The following is a 19806-nucleotide window of genomic DNA, read 5'->3' on the forward strand; positions in this document are numbered from 1 at the left end:
AATACAAACAGAAACAGCCACAGCGAGTAGCCTGACAGCAAACTTTACGGCAACCTGTACGTTTTTGCCATCCAAAGTACGTTCATTATGCATTTTCAGACGTGTACGACGTACAAGAAAATCCGTACGGAAAAAACGCAAATTTGTCGATTATGGGTACCACCCGGTAAACACCGACTATCACGAAACTGCAAATCAATCAAGTCTAACGAGTTCGCCGCGGTAGCCTCTATCTCTGTATCGTTTTTTTCGTTGCAAACAAAGCGAGCAGTTTGATGCTACTGTGCGTATGCGTCTGCCGCCTGGGGATTTCCCATCATGCATCATTCCGTGGTAGTTGTGTAGTGAAAGGAAGTCCGTCTCTTTTTAGAGAACCGGCTTTTTCGGCTCAACTCTTTAAAGAGAGACGGCTCTCAAATGGCTCACTTTCTTTGATGCATTATATTACGAATCATTATAAAATTTAAGAGAATGCTTAAAAAATAGATTCTCTTTCTTTTGGTTTTACCATTTGTCTCAAAGACAAAAGACGTCCCATAATGTGTGTATGGTACGTACGTGTTGTATGGTTACAATTCAGGGAATGGTGTAATGGTAGTCTGTACAGCTCTTTGAGACTTTCTGTGATTAGTGTAGTACAAATAAACGTGAATTGAATTCGTTGAAAGTGCCCTTGTGATTTTATTTCGGAATGTATTACATGATTTCCGGGTCTGACAATGTAGGTGCAGGACAGTACAGTCGGTTTGGTGCATGACTGTGCAGTCTGCAGCCAGGTACTCTTAATAAATGCTGGTCTGCTGTTGGTTTGGATCACGGAATTAAATACATGCCAATATTATATTGTCCAAACAACCTCCCACAATGCTTTTCTCTTTATTCATTTGGTTCAGGACCCCGTTTGCTTGTAAATACTTTGCAAGTCAGCGCCATACTACAGAATTTTTATTCTATATTTACTTGCTTTGTTTCCCAGGACTTGCAGTGATCCTAAATGGAGAAGCAAAAAACATGATAACTGTCATGATTACTGATGCGAGGCACCTGAGTCTGCTCCGTTGGCGCCAACATCCGCAGACGCTGATTGGCTGCTTACTCTTTTTTAAACCCCCGCCTTCCTGTCATCATTTGTCGGATCATCTGCGAACCTACGCTACACGCTAGGCAAGCTTTTGTGACTCCTGATTCTATCCTGCCCTGTTTTCCGTCTGATTCCGACCTCTTCTCTGGACCCGTTTATGTTTTTGCTCCTCCGTCCCGGCCATCGACCGTTTTTTTCTCGCTCTCGACACTGCCTTCGCTTTGGACGGAAGTGCCAGTTCCGCGTTCCGAGCTATCTGTTACCCGTGACCGACGATCATCGGATCGTGGGTGCAAGTCCTTTCCTCCTTCTAAATAAAGCTGAGTAAACAAACGCAATTGGGTCCCCTCTCCGTTCCTGGTCCGTGACAGATAACAGTGGAAACCAATCTTAGGATTTTTAATAAATACGAAACAAAAAAAAAAATGCTATCCTCCTAAGTTGCATGGCTGTGACCAACAGACTATCAGGACTACTATCAAAAAGTTGGTTGGATTCATAAACCACTAGGGTCATAGGGGCAGTGAGCAATAATTAGTGTCTCTTAGTAGTACAAAAAAACCTTTATTCAGTAAAAAAAACAAAAAACATTATTTTGAATATCAGGAAAAAATACATGACTTATTATACCAATGTTATTTAAAAAAAAATCATCGGTTGAAAAATTCATTTTTCTTTTACACAGTCGAATCCGCATTTAGGTCGCCTCCATGTTTGTCCGGCATCCAGCGCTATGTGGTACTGGCACTCGCAACAGAGTGCTATCTAGTGGTCAAATATTAAACACTGGGGCTTTAAGTTTTTACTTTTTTTCATTTTCAAATGATGAGTATTTGTCGGTTTTGTTGTTTTCCTCATTTTCCGTGTCCAATTTTTGAAGTACATTACTGAACAGTCGCTCGGTGAGTATGTTAACCAGATGATGAAAGCGCTATATCTGAATCAGATCAGGAGTCTTGTCCTGCTATTGGTAACCACATAAACCAGTGTTTCAAGTGGTGAAGCAAACCCCGACTCAACCAAATAAAAAATAAAGAGCATCTAGAGGGGCACTGCCAAGCTGTAGTTTCCCAAGACACACCACAGGAATCCCTCATGATTCAAGAAATCTTTATTGATTGTACAGCCAAAAGTACATCCATATATATGCAACAATAAAGAATGAAAAATGGAACAATAGTATTGTTAGACAATAAACTGAAAAAAAAAACATATACACCGTCAGAAATTTTCTTTTATTTACATTTCAGCAGAAAACACGAAAAAAACAGTACTAGATCACCAAAACATTCAACTTGTGTTGCTTGAAACCAAAATTTTGTAAGGATTAAAATTGTAGTGCACCACAACATTGTTTTGAACATGCTATAGAATAAAAAGTTGACATAGCCACAACACGGCACAACAAAGTTGAATACAGCAAGGTTAGCAATAAATAGTTATTCTATGTATTTATTTTATCCTTTTTCTTTTTAAAATCGACCTGCATGTACCATATTTGACATTTCCATCATGTTTTATTTTTCCTTTGTGTTTATACAGGGTTTGTACATCTTTCCTATGGGCAAATTCAAGAACTGTTAAAAGACTTTTAAAGCCATTTTCCCAGTACCATTAAAAGAAATCCAGTGACCATCAAAAGAACGGGAACCTAAACCTTAGTTTGCAAACCTAACTACACCCCCCAACCTAATTTTGAATCCCTAATATCTGTTTAAAGCCCTTACTTACAACCCAACCTTAGCTCCTATCCCTAGCCGTACACCTGACCCTAGCTCTAAACGTATTTTGGGACCCTAGATTCCGTTTAGAACCCTAACATGGATGTCATACCCTAGTTCCTAGCCCTAAACCCACACTTAACCCTAGCCCTAACCTTATTTCAAACCGTAACTTTAGCTCTAAAGGTATTTTGGAAGCCACCATTCAATTCAGAAACCTAATATGGAGCTCAAACCTAGTTCCTACACATAACTCTAGCTGTATCCCTGGCCACTACCCTTTTTCAGAACCCTTAATTCAGTTTAATACCCTAATAAGGAGCCTAAACCTTTGTGTCTAATTCTAGCCCCAATCCTTTTTTGGAATCATAAAATAAGTTTAAAGACCTGAGACTCTTTGTGATTAAGGGCTGTACAAATCTAAATGACTTGACCTTATTTGAATACCTAACATAGGAAACATGGCAACAATTATAAGCATTTACAAGCACTTCATCTGAAATACTAGCACTTTTCAAACCTTGAAAACACAACATCACAATTAAAGCAGTTTCGATGGTTTCAAGCACCTGTACGAACCGTGTTTATAACTTGACTTTGAAAGGATTGTTTTCACACAAAAAAATTACTGTAGAGGTTTTTTGTTAGAAAGTGACTTTATCTTGGTACCACAGTTTTTGTAAGTGTAGCATGAAAAAATGATGAAAGTAAGAACAAGTCTGTTTCAAGTGCAGTCCAAACACCAACTCAAAGGTAAAAATGAGTTTATCTGTGTGCATCTAAGAAATGCACGTACTTGCACACACACCATCAACAGGCTAAGGCTGCAATCATGACTCTAAGCCAGAATATGGCCTCAACAAGTAAAAAAGTTCCAAATTCCATACAGCACCGTTAATCTTCTCCATGATTTGCAGGAACGTTTAAATTAAAATCGCCTCTGTGTACTTTCACATGCAAAAGCATACCTTGTTTTCTATTAAATCCTTTCCCGCAAAACGGACAAGCATACGGTTTCTCCCCTGTGTGTCTCCTCAGGTGTGATTCCATAGTAGGCTTGTGCGAGAATTTTTTATGACAAACTGGGCAACTGAAAGGTTTCTCTCCCGTGTGTGTTCGATTGTGTATTTCCAAATGTTCCTTTCGAGAGAATTTCTTGTTACACGTCAAACAATGAAAAGGTCTTTCTCCTGTGTGCGTACGCATGTGTCTGTCCAATTTCTGAGCGAAACTTTTATCGCAAATCGGACACGTAAACCGTGTTTGCGAGGGGTCCTTATTGCTCTGACTTTGTTTTTTCGAACTTTTTGAGCGATTGTCATCTTTTAAGTAAATTAGGTCACTCTCTTCGATGTTTGTGGGTGACAATGCAGGGAAAAGATTATCCTGTGACGGTTCTCCACAACTGTCTCCACCAGGACTGTGGGGATAAAGGTGAGACCACTCGGCTGGCTTGTCTTCATTACCGGAAGAGGTGCCAGAGAGTGGAAAATTGCAGACATCAACGAGTTCCTCCTCATCCTCCTCTTTAATATTCTTCAATTCCTTTTTCATGAGAGGAGGTTGAAGATCCTGCTGCTCCAAATTGGAACTGCAGGATTGGTGTTGGGGAAGATTTTCTTCCTTTTGATCTAGCAGCTGCTGGAGGTCTGGAGGATGTAAACAAAGTTCAGATAACATGAGACAAATATAAGCTGATGTATGTACTAAGGATTGACCGATAATGGGTTTTTCAGTGCGGATACCGATTAGTATTAAGATGAAGCTGATACGGATATTTCGAGCAGATATTCTTTTGCTGAAAACGCTTAAAAGTTAGCGCAAGACATTTTTAATAATGTAAAAAGAAACACAATATTTGTTAGAAATTAAATCAAACTTTGATAGCAGTAAATACGTTAGAATTTCAACACAATTAACATGACTAATCTAACAGTGCAGAAAATAAAATTAGGTTTAGCAGCAACTCGGTTAAAGGATACATACAAAACTAAATAGCTCCTAGATAATTTTTTTAAATACATAAACCAAAATGTAAATACAACAAACATGACTTCAATTAACTCAAAACTAAAAGTGCATAAACATTTTAACGGAGCTAACGAATTGAAAAGTGTGGGTACTCGTGTTTTAGAGCCTGATGGACCAACTAATGTTATGATAAGAGCTAATATATCAGTCACCACCTTAACGTGTGTCACTAAAACTTGTTGACTACACTTCGCAAGCTATCTCTTAAATCACAAACACACTTTTTAAAATCTCAATAGTATCAGTGGCCTTGATTCACAGGTATGTCGGGACACAGGAGTTAGTAGAGCTGCCACCGCTTACTCCGTACTAACGTTTTTTCCTGCTTCAGTGGCTCTGCCCCCAGTCGTGTATTCAAGGGGAGGGTAGCGTCAAAGACAGAAGGCAGGAAAGAGGGAGATAAGGGCTTGGCTGTATCTGAGCATAAGTAATTGGCCTGTGGAGTAAATAACAATGCCGCGTTGCGCATGCAAGTACGTGAAATCTTTAGTTGTGCTCTTATAAACTCTTCCTTTCACATCTTTTGGGGGGTTTGGGATGGCATTTAGAATTTATTTGAAACGGTTCTTTTCTTACTTTCACCATTTTCATCCTACAAACCAAGGGCATTACACACTCATCCAGACATTTATATCTGTAGTATTTTTGTGGTATTATTTGAGTTGTATGTTTGCAGTATTTCTGCAGTCATATTGTTGTTGTATCCCTGTAGTATTTTTTAGTATTAATGCACTTTTATTTAAAAGTAATTTGTAGTAATTATACAGTAGTATTTTTGTAGTATTTCCACAGTATATTTTGTTAGTATGTCAGTAGTATTTCCATAGTATATTTTGTTAGTATGTCAGTAGTATTTTGTAGTATTGCTGTAGTTGTATTTTTGTAGTATTTCTGTTGATATTTCTGTAATAATATTTTCGTAGCACACTATTACTGTAGTATCATTTCTATAACATTTCTTTCTAATCAGAAAGAAGACAAAATAATATGTTCGACCCTGTTTTAGGGACTACATTTGTTATTTCAGTAATAATTTTGTAGTATTTTTATTGGAGACACACAAAGGGACAATTGGGAAAAAGTTGGCACACAAAAATAAAACGTTTTTATAACTGGTACTATATTTACTATTATATATTATATCTCGATTGTATCTTGACCATTTTTGTTTGGCGGGTCGTTGTTTCCCCGCCCTGATCTAGATGCTCGACACCCCCAAAGCTCTGAAGCTAAAATCGTTCCAGTTTATGACATTTGATAAATAGGTGGCACACGAGAGAGTTAGTAAGCAAACCTTCAGCCACAATATGACTTTTGCAAACCGCTTCCAGTTGCCTTCGCTGTCTTTTAATTTCCTCCTCGTACGAGGCGATCGTTTTTTCAAACAGTCCGAAAATTTCGTCGGCTGCAGCGACGAGACGCTTCCTCACCAATTCTTTCAACATTTTCACGTTTTAGAGAGTTTACGAGAAAAAAAGAGAATTTCAAGTCAGGTGTCTGTGTACCGGATGTAAAACCCGGAATTATTGTCCGGAAATGAAATAGTAAAGCCCAGTGTGTTCTTCTTCGATTGAAGTAATGTGTGTTGAGGTTTAAAGCCGAAGACCCGTTACTGTCACCCTGTGTTTATAAGTGGAACTCAATGAAAGTCGGTTCATAGATGGTTGAAAGCACCGGTGTCAAACATGCAGCCCACGGAACGGATCAGGGCTGCCAACGGTGTGAATCCGGCCAGCGAGACAACACCGAGAAGCATGTGAGGAAAACACCAGCTACAGTTCAAATATGTCCACTGGATGTCGCGAAAGCCAGGCGCCATTTCCAAATTCAAGCCATGTTTATATGCTGTAGCTGTATTTTTTCATCTCTCAATTTCTTTCTCTGACATTCTCGCTCTATTTCTCACTCTTTCTTTTTTCTCCCGTTTTCTCTCTTTGACCATCTCTATTTATCACTGTATTTTTGTCTTTCTCTCTTTCTTATTATTTTCTTCTCTTGATCCATCTTTTTCTACCTTTCTGTCTGTCTGTGTCTCTATTGCTTCCTTCCTTCCCCTCTCCCTTTGCTGTTTTGCACAAATAAACCCTCATTTCCTCTCTAGATTGCATAAATGAATGCCATGATTTTGAATAGACACTTTATTCATTAGGCTCTTGCAAAATAGTGACATTTTCCCCCGGAAAAAGAGAAACTCAAGACATCCTTTCTCCGATGTGTACTCCCAAGTGTTGAAACAGATCAGAATGTTTGGTTAAATGTTCGCCACAATCCAAACAATTTAAAGAATTATTCCCTTCGTGAGCTTTTATGTGTTTGACCACTATTAACTTTTGAGTAAACCTTTCCCCACATACAAAGCACCTATACGGTTTTTCTTCCATGTGTGTTATAATATGTAGTTCCAGACCAAATTTACTGGTGAAGCCTTGACTGCAAAACGAGCAAGAAAATCGTTTTTCTCCCGTGTGCGTTCTCATGTGTCTCATCATATTGCTCCGTCGGGCAAAGGCTTGGGCGCAAAAAGAGCAAGAGAAGGGTTTCTCCCCCGTGTGCGTTCTCATGTGTGGGATCAAAACTGACTTTTGAGCAAACGCTTTCCCGCAAACGGAGCAGGAAAAGGGTTTTTCCCCTGTATGTGTTCTCATGTGAGTGATCAAAATATACTTGTGAGAAAAGGCTTTCCCGCAAACGGAGCAACGTTGGAGAAAACCTTTGCGACAAATTCGGCAGCAATCACGCTTCTCTTTCCCGATACGATTCAACAAATGTCTTTTCACAAAGCTTACGCCGCAAACTGAGCAGGGGACGACCCGTTTGGCACACTTTTGGGAGTTTTTTCCGGGAGTGGTCTTCTTTTTGGAGCTTTCCAACATCTTAAGCTTCCGTTCGCTGTTAGCGCTGCTTTCTTTGTCATTGCTGTCTGAAAGAGGAGCCAAGTTGTCATCTAGTGGGGACCTTTCAGACCCGTCGCCTCTTAGACTGTCAAGATGGAGCTTTGAGGATTCGGGTGGGTCGTCATCGTGATTTTCATTCTCCGCAGCCGATGGGAAATAACTCAAATCAAACTCCTCTTCTTTCGTTTTAACGAGGGTAAACAGTGGCTCCTTTTTTTCTACTTTGACGATGGGCGGTTGAAGATTCTTCTGTTCATAACTCGAGCTCCCATTTTGGTCCTCAGGGGGATCTACATCGAGACAATTTTGCAAGGGCCGGATGTCTGCAGGACACAAACACAGTTCAGATAACACCAAAGATAGACTGGTGCAATACGAATCTTTAATATGGGGCTGCAACAACGCATCGATAAAATCGATAATTGAAGGCAGCTAAATTACCGTATTTTCCGCACTATAAGGCGCACCTAAAAGTCTTAATTTTTTTCAAAAGCTGACCATGCGCCTTATAACACAGTGTGCCTTATATATGGCTCAATATTAAATTCGCATGGTCTCGCAACTTACTCAACAGCCGCCGACTCGATTTTACCCCGAACGTGGAGTAGTCCGCGGTATATGCTGGGATATATATACCAGCGTTTCATTGGCTAACCAACGTGTCAATCATCATTTGAATCGATCACTATTGGCTGAAGTTATTCGGAGCCTCGGATTGGCTAGATGGGCAAAACAAACCCTGCAATCGGCCGAGTTTAGCAATGGCGTAGGAAGTCCGCGGTGTATGCTGGGATTTATATACCGGCGTTTCATTGGCTAACCAATGTGTCAATCATCATTTGAATCGATCACTATTGGCTGAAGTTATTCGGAGCCTCGGATTGGCTAGATGGCCAAAACAAACCCTGCAATCGGCCGAGTTTAGCAATGGCGTAGGAAGTCCGCGGTGTATGCTGGGATTTATATACCGGCGTTTCATTGGCTAACCAATGTGTCAATCATCATTTGAATCGATCACTATTGGCTGAAGTTATTCGGAGCCTCGGATTGGCTAGATGGCCAAAACAAACCCTGCAATTGGCCGAGTTTAGCAATGGCGTAGCAAGCTTGCTAAAGTACACCATAAAGAAACATGTTTTATTAGTCTGTATTTGTAAATATTCTACTCTCCTGGATTTACTTCACTCACGGTTGTAAGAAGACCATGATTGCGAATCATTATTGAACGTGAGAACTGAGGTGAGTTATGCGGCTTTATATTTTCCCGGTATCTTGTTTTAGAACGATCTTGATGTTGCTGTGATGAGTTGAGTGAATTAAACTCAATTCCAAGTGTTTATTGTCATATGCACAGTAAAGTTGAGAGTGAAAAAGAAAATAGAAACATAGAAATGTTTGGCATTTCTTGAATCCCAAGACTTCAAACTTCCGAATTATATTTGAAATGACGCATTTAAGTGACATCGTACGGACACCGCATCCGCACGTGTCTACGACACGTATTTGCTTCTTTGCAAGCTTTGGGAATGTTAAGGGGGTAATCAGTTTGACTGAATCATCTGACTGTTTTGTCGACGTTCCCATTGTAGCGCCTTATAATCCGGTGCGCCTTATCTATGGAAGATATAGGACCAAAATCTATTTTTTGGGGGTGTGCCCTATAACCTGGTGCGCCCTATAGTGCGGAAAATACGGTATCTAATTAGCGATTCTTCGTGTTGCTCAATTTATGAACCACTAATCATGTTAAATCAATGCAAATAAGTGCATTGGATCTTGTTGCGAAGTTGTAGAGTTGTAGTATAACTTTTGTCCGGCAGAAGAGCCTTTTTATAAAAGTATCTTGGGTAGGTGGGTGTATTCCTTGGTAGAGGGAGAGTTTCCTATGGTGTGTCAGGCAAGTACAGCCTGGTGGCCCCCATTCCTCTACTGGCTAAGAAATGTTTGCACACTGTCTCGAACCGGGGACCTTTCACGTGTTAGGTGAATGTATATAACATTTCTTTTCATTTTTTTTTTTGTTAAATTACCACGAGACAGTCAAACACTACAAAGTTAACTATTTTCAAGGGATCAGAAAGTGCTGTAGAAAAACGAAGAACAAATATGAAAATAAATTAATGAAATCTCTAAAGTAAAATGAATAATAACGATGATACTATGTTAATTTTAACACTAGGGAGATTCTTAAGCATATTGTATCATTTGCACATTGAGAATGTTTATCATATTGAAATATTCAAACAAAAAAACAAATTTGTTGATAATATTTTGAAAAGTGAGTTTACATTTTAATTTTTTTGGGGTGGCTAAAAATGTTGCTGCACATACAATTTAATTGCTCTTCTTTTTTTTGGGGTGGATAATTCTAAATGTAACATGATCTTTGGATAAGATGGTAGGAAAAGAGTGTATTACACATTTTCAAGTGTGGAGCATCCATCCATCCATTATCTAGGCCTCTTATCCTCAGTAGGGTCGTGGGGGTGCTTGAGCGTTTGCCAGTTATCCTCAGGCAATGAGCAGGGGACACCCTGAACTGGTTGCCAGCCAGTCACAGGACACACAGAGCACACAGGGATAGACAACTCACTCCTTCATTCACACCCAGGGACAATTTAAACCGGCCAATCAACCTGATTTGCATGTTTTTGGAATGTGGGAGAAAAAAGTACCCGGAGGAAACTTAAACGAGGACGGGGAGAACATGCAAACTCCGCACAGGAAGATTGGTAGCTGAATTTGAACCCATGACCTCAGAACTGTGCCGCAGATGCACTAACCACTCAGCTGCCATGTTGCCATGGAGCATACATTTGCATGTCCATCCATCCATTATCTGCACCGCTTATCCTCAGTAGGGTCGTGGGGGTGCTGGAGCCCATCCCAGCTATCTTTGAGCAGTGGGCAGGGGACACCCTGAACCGGTAGCCAGCCAGTCGCAGGACACAAAGAGAGACAAATCACTCGCTCATTCACACCTAGGGACAATTTGGACTGGCCAATTAACCTGACATGCATGTTTTTGGAATGCGGGAGGAAACCAGAGTGCCCGGAAGAAACCCAAGCAAGCACGGGGAGAACATGCAAACTCCACACAGGAAGTTTCGCTCTCATGACCCCAGAACTGTGCCGTACACGCGCTAACCACTGCGCTGCTGTGCTGCCCACATTTGCATATATTTTTGTTTGTTTATTTGAGAAACACTTGGATTTTTTAATTGTTTTATATTATAGAATAATCTCTTCTTTTATGCCAGGGGCGGCGAACAAGTTTGACACAAAGAGCCGAAATTTTTAACTGTGAGAGTCAAAGAGCCACACCAGGCACTGACCTGCCATGACAGACAGACACAAACACACACAATTAAAAAGATATTTCCCATAACACACTCCTCTCCCTACAATACAACAAGTATTGTTCTTGTGTTGATTTCAAGGAAAGTGTCCACCCTCAATACACACAAAAAAAAACTAAACATGAAATGAGGCAAAGAGCCACAGTATATAGAAAATATGATGAGGCAAAGAGCCGCATTCTTATTGGCCAAGAGCCACGTGTCCTCCACCCCTGTTTTATGCAATATTTTTTATCTGCTCAGAACTTCAGTATTAGATTATAAGACGAAATGTAGTATGTGTTTTAAAGAAAATCCTACTTATAAATGAATCGAAAGACTAATCGACCGAATCGTCGCTAAAAAAATCGTTAGTTGCAGCCATACTTTAAAAATAAAAATAAAATTTTGGGGGCACACTCAGCAGCCAATGCACCGATTGATTATCTTTAAAACACAGTGGTATATTACATGTGGGGTTAAACCAGTCGTGGGCCGTGCATTTCACACCTGGGACCTCAGAAGTTTGATGGACTGTATCCAACTCTAAATAACTTTTTATATATCTATAAAATATTTGCTACATCTACAGCTGTAACACATAAAAGGACATCAATTTTTTTCACAATCCAGGGCTTTTCAGAACTGATTGTGGAGGCCTTTGGTTCGATTTCAGACCCTGGAATCAGGTCATGGCTGAAAATGTGATTAATTAAATGCTTTAATATAAAAGCACACATATACATGCAGCAAAGCCAGTGAAAGGCAAGGAAAGGAAGCAGAAAAGCAATTTGGACTCATTTAATTTGTATTCGTTGTGACAGATTTTATACATTTGACTGTAATTTATATTTGATCGAACAAAATCCCTTACATTTAATGCAAAAGATATTCACTGAGTGGGCTTCAGGTCGCGCCGTTCCGAGTGCGGAGTGTTTTGGCTGGGGAATTTTGATAATAGAATTCTGACGCAGATAGCAGGCGATGTTTGGAGAACAAAGCCCTGATGACGCGGAAACGCGCGGGGATGTTTTGACCATGACAGACATCGAGGCGACAAGGTGGAGCCCACAAGGGCGGGCCGGCTTGCGGAAAAAGGTGTGGGCCTTTCAACTGATTCGGCTAATTCGATGGAGTTCACTTAGTTAAATACTTTAAGAAAATAAATCTGCCCCCGTGTGGAAATGCTGGTCTCTTGTCCGTCTTTTCACAAAAAGAAACGAGCATGCATTGTTAGGTGAATGAAGGTTATGTTTGGTTAATGGAGTCAGGTAACTAATTCAAACAATTTGGTAAACGGTACATTTTAATAATAATTTCCTAACAGTTGACAAAATGTAATCACCATCACGATTCAGATATTTTTAGGCCAGCAGAGAAGGCTTTGCAAGCCGTGACGGCCTTCCACTGGGTTAAACACAGCAAAACATTCCGTCGTGTGACGCTATGACACTGGTTTTGAAATAGACTAAAGCAGCACAAAATACCTTCATTGATGCTAAAACCTACTCAATAAAACAGAGTTGGAAGTGACGTTTGAGAGCAGACCTTCGAGCCGGGGGACTATTTGATTCTTGCAAACTGCATCCAGTTGCCGTCGTTGTCGTCCGATTTCTTCTTCGTACGAGGCGATCGTTGTTTCAAAGAGTCCGAAGATTTCGTCAGCTGCAGCAATGAGTCGTTCTCTTACAATTTGTTTTAACATTTTAACGTTGAAAACAAAGTTTGACAGATAACACGTGTATTGCGAGACCTGTCGTTGCGTGGCGGCAACAAACATTCGATGAACTTCCTGACTTCCGCGGTTTTCTTCTTCGTTTTACGCAGAGATACTATTTAGCGTCCCAGACGCATCACTGCCACTCTGTTTTCTTGAGTGTAGGTAAATAAAAGGGCGGTACGTCCGAAAAAAACTTTTTCTATTTTCTCTTTTTCACTTTTATATTGGTTCTTCCTGTTAGCATTAGAGAAAGAGGAGTGAAAATGTATCTCACAAGGTGTTGGACAGACCCAGTTGCTGGACACAAGGGGGATCAAAAACAAGGGATGTGCTAATACCCCACGAGGTTGGCGTGTATTAACTCTTGCAAGGGAATCTAAAGGTTTTGGGGTGATGAAAATCTTGACCGGGAGATTTGGGAGTACAGTACCTTTAAAATCTTCAGCAGACGATCATGGGACGAAGAGGGAACTGAAGAAGGTAGTTGGAGTGACAGGCCTTGGAGAGAGTATACCTGGCACTAGGATGGAATTGAATGAGGTGGTGGGAGAATTTTATTATTTTGGCAAAGGAAAGTCTTCAGGAATTGAAACTAATCAGCGATGTGGGGTGGGTGCCTCAGCCTGATGTATTTATAGTGGAGGTGGCTAATTGTACAAGTTGAATCCCCTGAGGAGAGAAAAAGTGAGGACTGGGAAATGGGGCAACGGTGCCATCTTTGGAGAAGGACTGCAGGCACCAAACCATGACATAATCAGACATAGTGTATTATTTAGCGCCCCTTAATGGCAAATTTAAAATAACCGTAATTCATTAAATAAAATGAAGTGATCCCTCGTTTTATCGCAGAGGTTATATTCCAAAATGAACGTGTGATAGGCAAAAGTACAAACCTTAAATTATTTGAACAATTTTTATCAACTGAAACCAAATAAAAAAAAACTAAACACGCTTGTGCGTTTTGAAAACAATAAAATTAATGTAAAATGTTTATTAAGTTCACAAGTAACTCCTGTACCATTAAATAACACATTGAGAGACTGTTTAGCCAATCAGAATGCAGAACACAATGCAAATGGGTCCCGGCTCCTCAGTGTTATATGTCAAAGTGTCCTTGGACAAGACACTGAATCCCTAATGCCCCTAATAAGCAGGTCGGCGCCTTGCATGGCTGACGCTGCTATTGGTTATTTAGTGCATGTAAAAGGTAAAGTGTTAAGCGGGGACTGTATTAGAGTGTGATTGTGCCGACTGTGTTGTATGGTGCAGAGACTTGGAGCCTGAACGCAGATTAAATAAGGAAATTGAATGTTTTTGAGATGAAGTGTTTGAGGAGTATGCTGGAGTGACAAGATTGGATAGATTGAGAAATGAAATTGTGAGAGACAGAGCTGGAGTAGTCGTGGAACTGAGCAAGCGTGTTGATAAGAGAGTACTCTGTTGTTTTGGACACATGGAGAGGATGGATGAGGAGCGAATGTTGAAGAGGATCTACAGAGCAGAAGTCAACGGAAGGAGACCAAGAGGAAGGCCGCGATTGACGTGGATGGATGGTGTTATGAGTGCACTGCAGGAAAGAGGTCTAAATAAAATGGAAGCTAGAGCTCTTGTTGGTGATAGGAAGGAGTGGAGAGATGTTGCGGACGCGATCTTAAGGATGGGCTGGGCACCCATATGATGGGGCAGGGGTAAACCAGTGAAAGCTGTTGGGCCATGCTGTTGAACAAGAGTGTGTTGTGTCACCCTGACCCGAGTGACATGGCCGCTTTCTGGTGTCCCATTTCATCTGGAGGGACGAAAGCATAACCAACTTAGGTGCCGAGGTGCCTAACTTGTTTGGGTGTTTGAGCAATGGGGTTGGCCATAGTCCCAAAAATTTTGTGTGAGCTTTTTTTGCTATTTTTTTTCCCTTTGTATCTTCTTTGTTATTGTATGTGTTTGTCTTACTGTCGGTCACCCCTCTTGAGGGATATGACCAAGGTAGATAGATGTATAGAAAAGGGAAAGTGTGAAGCACATTGTAAAGCACTTTGGGAGGTCTTTATTGACTTGAAAAGCTCTATATAAATGAAGACCATTTACCATTTATAGATAGATAGTATGTATAAAAACAGCAGACATTCATTTTGGGTCAAATTAAATCTTATCAGACTTTAAACTTTCTTTTTTCTACAAATTGAGAAACTCAGGACTTACTTCCTCCTATATGCATGCTCAAGTGTTGAAAGAGATCAGAATTATTTGTTAAATCCTGACCACAATCCAAACAGGTTAAAGAATTCACCCCTTCATGAGCTTTGATGTGTTTAACCACATGTAATTTTTGAGTAAATGTTTCCCCACAAACGAAGCACCTATAGGGATTTTCCATGTGTGTTATCATGTGCATTTCCATACCAAATTTCTTTGTGAAGCCTTGACTACAAAATGAGCAAGAAAATTGTTTTTCACCTGTGTGTGTTCTCATGTGTCTGAACATATTGGTCTGTCCGGCAAAGGCTTTGCCACAAAAAGAGCAAGAAAAGGGTTTTTCCCCCGTATGCGTTCTCATATGTTTGACCAAACCAGGTTTTTGGGAAAATGACTTTCTGCAGACAGAGCAAGAGAAAGGTTGCTCCCCCGTGTGTGTTCTCATGTGTATGATCAGATGAGGCTTTTGAGGAAACGCTTTTCCGCAAACTGAGCAAGCAAAAGGTTTTTCTCCCGTGTGCGTTCTCATGTGTATGATCAAATGAGACTTGTGAGAAAAAGGTTTCCCACATACGGAGCAACGTTCAGGAAAACGTTGACGACAAACCCGGCAGCAGTCCCGTTTATCTTTCCCCATATGATACAAAAAATGTTTTTTCATGAAGCTGACACCACAGACTGAGCAGGTAACGTTCCGTTTGCCACATTTTGGGGAGTTCTTGCCGGGACTTGCTTTCTTTCTGGAGCTTTCTAACAGTTCAGGGTCCCATTCAGAGTTGGTGCTGCTCTCTTTGTCATCACTATCTGACAGGGGAGCCAAGTCTTCACCAGGCGGGGGTCCTTCAAACATGTCGCCAGTTGCACTTTCATCGTGGAGCTGTGAACACTCGGGAGGGTCATCGTCCTCATTTACACTTTCCAAAGGAAGGCAAGCCAGTGTCAACCTGCTGACATTAAACTTCTCTTCCGCTTTAACGTGGGGAAGCGGCGGCTGTTTTTCTTCCACTTTGATGACGGGCAGCTGAGGATTCTTCTGCTCTGACATTGAGCTCGGGACTTGGTCCTCGGAGGCATTTTCATCATGGGAATTTGGCAAGGGGTGGACGTCTGCAGGACACAAAAACAGCTCAGTTATCATCAGTCAAATATGAGCTGGAACGATGTGAACATTTAGAGAACATAAGGGGCGCACTTAGCAGCCTATGCAGGGATACGGTTGCGTTTCAACACTTATAAGCACCATAGCTGTCGACTTATACGTTTTAACTCTTATTTTGTTAAACTGATCTTTTTTTTGCCCACCTTGAATTTAATCCAGATCGTCGTGGTCACTGGTAACCAGTGTTGGGAATAATGCCGTTGTAAATAACACCGTTACATAACGGCATTCTTCTTTCGGCGATAAATCTCGACTTAAGACTAATATTTGAGTCCATGGCTGCCCTATTTTAAAGCAATAAGTCTTTGTGTGTGAATAAACTGCTATGATGATCGCATTAGATTGATTTGTGAAAATGTGCCACTTTTGGTTTTAAACAAGCACATATTCTAGAGAGGAATTGTGTTTCTCACGTAAAAATAGTAAACGATAAAATCTACTACCTTTTAATGTCAAAAGGTTGGCACGTTTGAGTATAGGAAGACCAAGAAAACGGATACTCTGACATCTTTGTTGCAAATGAAACTGAATTGTGACAGTTCAGTAAATTAGATTTGTAAACCAGATTCGGTCTGTGAAAGTCTGCACTGCTACGTATAATAAGCAACACTAAATTCACTGCAAGCGGGCAAAGAACTAAGTAAGATGCTGAAACAAATGTTTGTTGTTCATTTGGTAAATAAGATAAACTTGTTTACACAATTTATCTATGTTTATGTTCTACATTGTCTGTCTTACTGTGAGTAAATCGGTGCCGGGTTGAATTTGTAAGGTTTGTTATCGCTTAGTAAAGGGAATTGCAATCATTAATAAGGGGAGCAACTGGCTGAAGTTGACAACTTAAACACAGCGGGCTAATTTTAAATTTGGGGTTTAACAAAGAAAGCACATTCTGTTGGGTGATCTATAGGCAGGTAACCCTTTAACGTTCCAATGGCCTGCCATTTCAAAATGTAAGCATCACAGAAACATAACGATCAGCTCGAAACAAGATAGCCATAAACTATGAAGCCGGTAAAACTCACCAATACTGTGCTCGAATAGTCAGCTGATGACACCGCTCTGGTCTCGTTACATTCACGAGAGTCCAGTGAATCCAACCGTGTAAAATATTTACTCCAAAACACGACAATACCTACAGATTAAAAAAGATGCCTAAAAGCATTTCTACATTGTTTGATCATTCCTTTTTAAAAATAAACAAAATCCTGTGTTTTTCCCAATATGGCCTATAGCCTCTGACCTTTTGATTGACACCACAATCGACCAATTGCAAGCCTCTTGACAGTCCTTAGCATGCGATAGCCGATGAGAGCCATCAATGAAAAAACAGACATTGCCTCTTTTAGCTCCAAATATTTTTAGCCAGTAGTGAACGATTCAAATGATGATTTACACATTGGTTAGGCAATTAAATTATCAACATCAATTAATGCATATTTACAATGTGTATTCAAATCCGAATTAGAAAATAAACGTCCATAATGCAACTCGGGATCTATTTTTACGCACTGTTATCAACTGCAAGTGTGCACAATCAGAGAATGACTTCTGAAGAGTCGAACATTTACTATTCTCTCATAATGTCTAAAAATGGCCAAAGTAAAATACTTTGTGGTCTTTGAGTTGTAAACTGGTCGTCACCGAATGGCCACTTTCGGAAACGCCGTGACAAAAAAAAGGAGAAGTATAATACAATGTTTACTTTTTCAGATTGTGATCACATATTACCTGGAACCAGGTAAGTCTTCATGCTATTGTCCCAGCTGTTTTCCAGCAATTGCCTGATACATTCTTCAACAGGCATGTGATTGGAAAAACATGTTTTAGACAAAAATAAAAACCTTCTATTTCTGAGTGTTCCAACTAAGATGACTCCGTGTTAGTATCACTTGCAGTGATTATTTCAGGTTAGTATAAACCTTCAGCGTATTACATTTCATTAAAGACCGAAACAGTCCAAATACTCCAAACGGTTCAAGAAACAGCATTCATTTGACTTTGAATACGTCTTGGATTAGGATTTTAGGTGAATTTTACAGGATTGTTAAAGGAATAATAGCCGATTTTAAAACAAGACGCACACACACAAGATAATCCTTAATAATCATTATAAAAAGTTAGAAGGTAAGCTTGAGTGCAGACCTTCGAGCTGGGTGACAATTTGACTCTTGCAAACCGCTTCCAGTTGTCGTCTTTGTCTCACAATTTCTTCCTCATACGAAGCGATCGTTTCTTCAAAAAGTCCAAAAATTTCGTCGGCAGCAGCAATAAGTCTCTCCTTTATCAACTGTTTTAACATTTTCGCATTGAATAAAGTTCGAACGAGGACACGTGTGCAGATATCCCAAATTTGCTAACCTTCGGCGTTTTTTTTCTTCGTTTAACATGTCAGAGATCAAATTTTGGCGTCCAAGCTGCAACACTGCCACCTTGTGGTATTTTTTATACATATATATATATATAAATATATATACATACATATATATCTATCTATCTATCTATCTATCTATCTATCTATCTATCTATCTATCTATCTATCTATCTATCTATATATATATATATATATATATATATATATATATATATATATATATATATATATATATATATATATATATATATATATATATATATATATATATATATATATATGGGGGTGGCAAACATTTCTTTAAAAATGCCGAATTTTATTTAATTTAAATGGACTTATTATGGTATTGTTTAGCGCAGACAAGTCCAAAGTCTGGCCCGGGGGCCCTTTACGACCTGTGGTCCGCCAGTTGACTGCTGTATAAAATACATTTTTACAAAAAGATAAATAAATCACAATTTCCCCAGATGATGGCAGTAGTCTTTTGGCCACCTTGCTCTTGTCTTTCTGTGAGAATTTTAGCCCACCCCATTTCCAACATAGCAACTGTAAAAAAAAAAAAAAAAAAGGAAAGTTGACTGTGAGGGCGGCCACTTCCAGGACAAGTGGAAATTGGCAGATTTTTTTCCACCGATGGAGGAATCTCCCACACTAAACTGTGGAAATTTGGAGGCCTGCCTCACTGAGATAAGAGAATGGATGTCACTCAACTTCTTGCGCCTTAACTCTGAAAAGACCAAAATGATATTTATTGGTGCATCTAAATGCTGTGACTTGTTCTCAAATACTGCTCTGAACATTGAAAACCAAGTCAAAAATTTAGGTGTCATATTTGACCCCGATCTGCCCTTTCAAACACACGTGAAGAAGATGACTAGAACAGCTTTTTTCCATCTTCGCAACATTGCTAACATTCGCCCTATGCTGTCTCAGTCCGATGCGGAGATTATTATTCATGCGTGTGTTACTTTCCGTCTCGATTAGAGTAATGCACTAAAATCAAGAGCCTTCAGCTGGTACAAAATGCTGCAGCGAGGCATTTAACTAAGACAAGAACGTTTGATCACATTACCCCGATTTTGGCTAACCTCATTGGCTCCCTTTTAGCTTAAGAGGTGATTTTAAGGTTCTGTTGTTATTATACAAAATCATGCATGGACTTGCTCCCTCATATCTCATCTCATCTCATTAGCTGCACCGCTTATCCTCAGTAGGGTCACGGGGGTGCTGGAGCCCATCCCAGCAATCATCAGGCAGTGGGCAGGGGACACCCTGAACTGGTTGCCAGCCAATCGCAG

General features: G+C 40.0%; 2 protein-coding genes across 2 annotated transcripts; both read right to left on the minus strand.

The window, feature by feature from the left end:
- Window positions 1–2213: 2213 nt before the first annotated feature.
- Window positions 2214–12887, minus strand: LOC148365225 (uncharacterized). Its single transcript, XM_088334972.1, has 4 exons — window positions 12575–12887; window positions 7033–8050; window positions 6128–6288; window positions 2214–4451 (listed from the first exon to the last, which is right to left on the minus strand). The coding sequence occupies exons 1-4, from the start codon at window positions 12843–12845 to the stop codon at window positions 3697–3699; spliced, it is 2205 nt and encodes a 734-aa protein (XP_088191098.1). The 5' UTR covers window positions 12846–12887; the 3' UTR covers window positions 2214–3696.
- Window positions 12888–13690: 803 nt separating this feature from the next.
- On the minus strand, window positions 13691–18500 carry LOC148365226 (uncharacterized). The gene is made up of 2 exons (XM_088335717.1): window positions 18280–18500; window positions 13691–16082 (listed from the first exon to the last, which is right to left on the minus strand). The coding sequence occupies exons 1-2, from the start codon at window positions 18434–18436 to the stop codon at window positions 14971–14973; spliced, it is 1269 nt and encodes a 422-aa protein (XP_088191843.1). The 5' UTR covers window positions 18437–18500; the 3' UTR covers window positions 13691–14970.
- Window positions 18501–19806: the final 1306 nt, after the last annotated feature.

The sequence above is a fragment of the Urocampus carinirostris genome, chromosome 5 (genome assembly GCF_059441175.1).
Source record: "Urocampus carinirostris isolate Australia breed hairy pipefish chromosome 5, RoL_Ucar_1.0, whole genome shotgun sequence".
Lineage (NCBI taxonomy): Eukaryota > Metazoa > Chordata > Actinopteri > Syngnathiformes > Syngnathidae > Urocampus > Urocampus carinirostris.

What these genes read in the sequence shown, in the direction of transcription:
- LOC148365226 (XM_088335717.1), bottom strand. Translation starts at nt 18,436, where the DNA reads ATGTTAAAACAGTTGATAAAGGAGAGACTTATTGCTGCTGCCGACGAA. An exon ending in AATTGTCACCCAGCTCGAAG is followed by an intron (nt 16,083 to 18,279) that starts GTCTGCACTCAA and finishes TGTGTCCTGCAG; the next exon opens with ACGTCCACCCCTTGCCAAAT.
- LOC148365225 (XM_088334972.1), bottom strand. Translation starts at nt 12,845, where the DNA reads ATGTTTGTTGCCGCCACGCAACGACAGGTCTCGCAATACACGTGTTAT. An exon ending in TTCCAACTCTGTTTTATTGA is followed by an intron (nt 8,051 to 12,574) that starts GTAGGTTTTAGC and finishes TGTGTCCTGCAG; the next exon opens with ACATCCGGCCCTTGCAAAAT. An exon ending in AAGTCATATTGTGGCTGAAG is followed by an intron (nt 4,452 to 6,127) that starts GTTTGCTTACTA and finishes TACATCCTCCAG; the next exon opens with ACCTCCAGCAGCTGCTAGAT.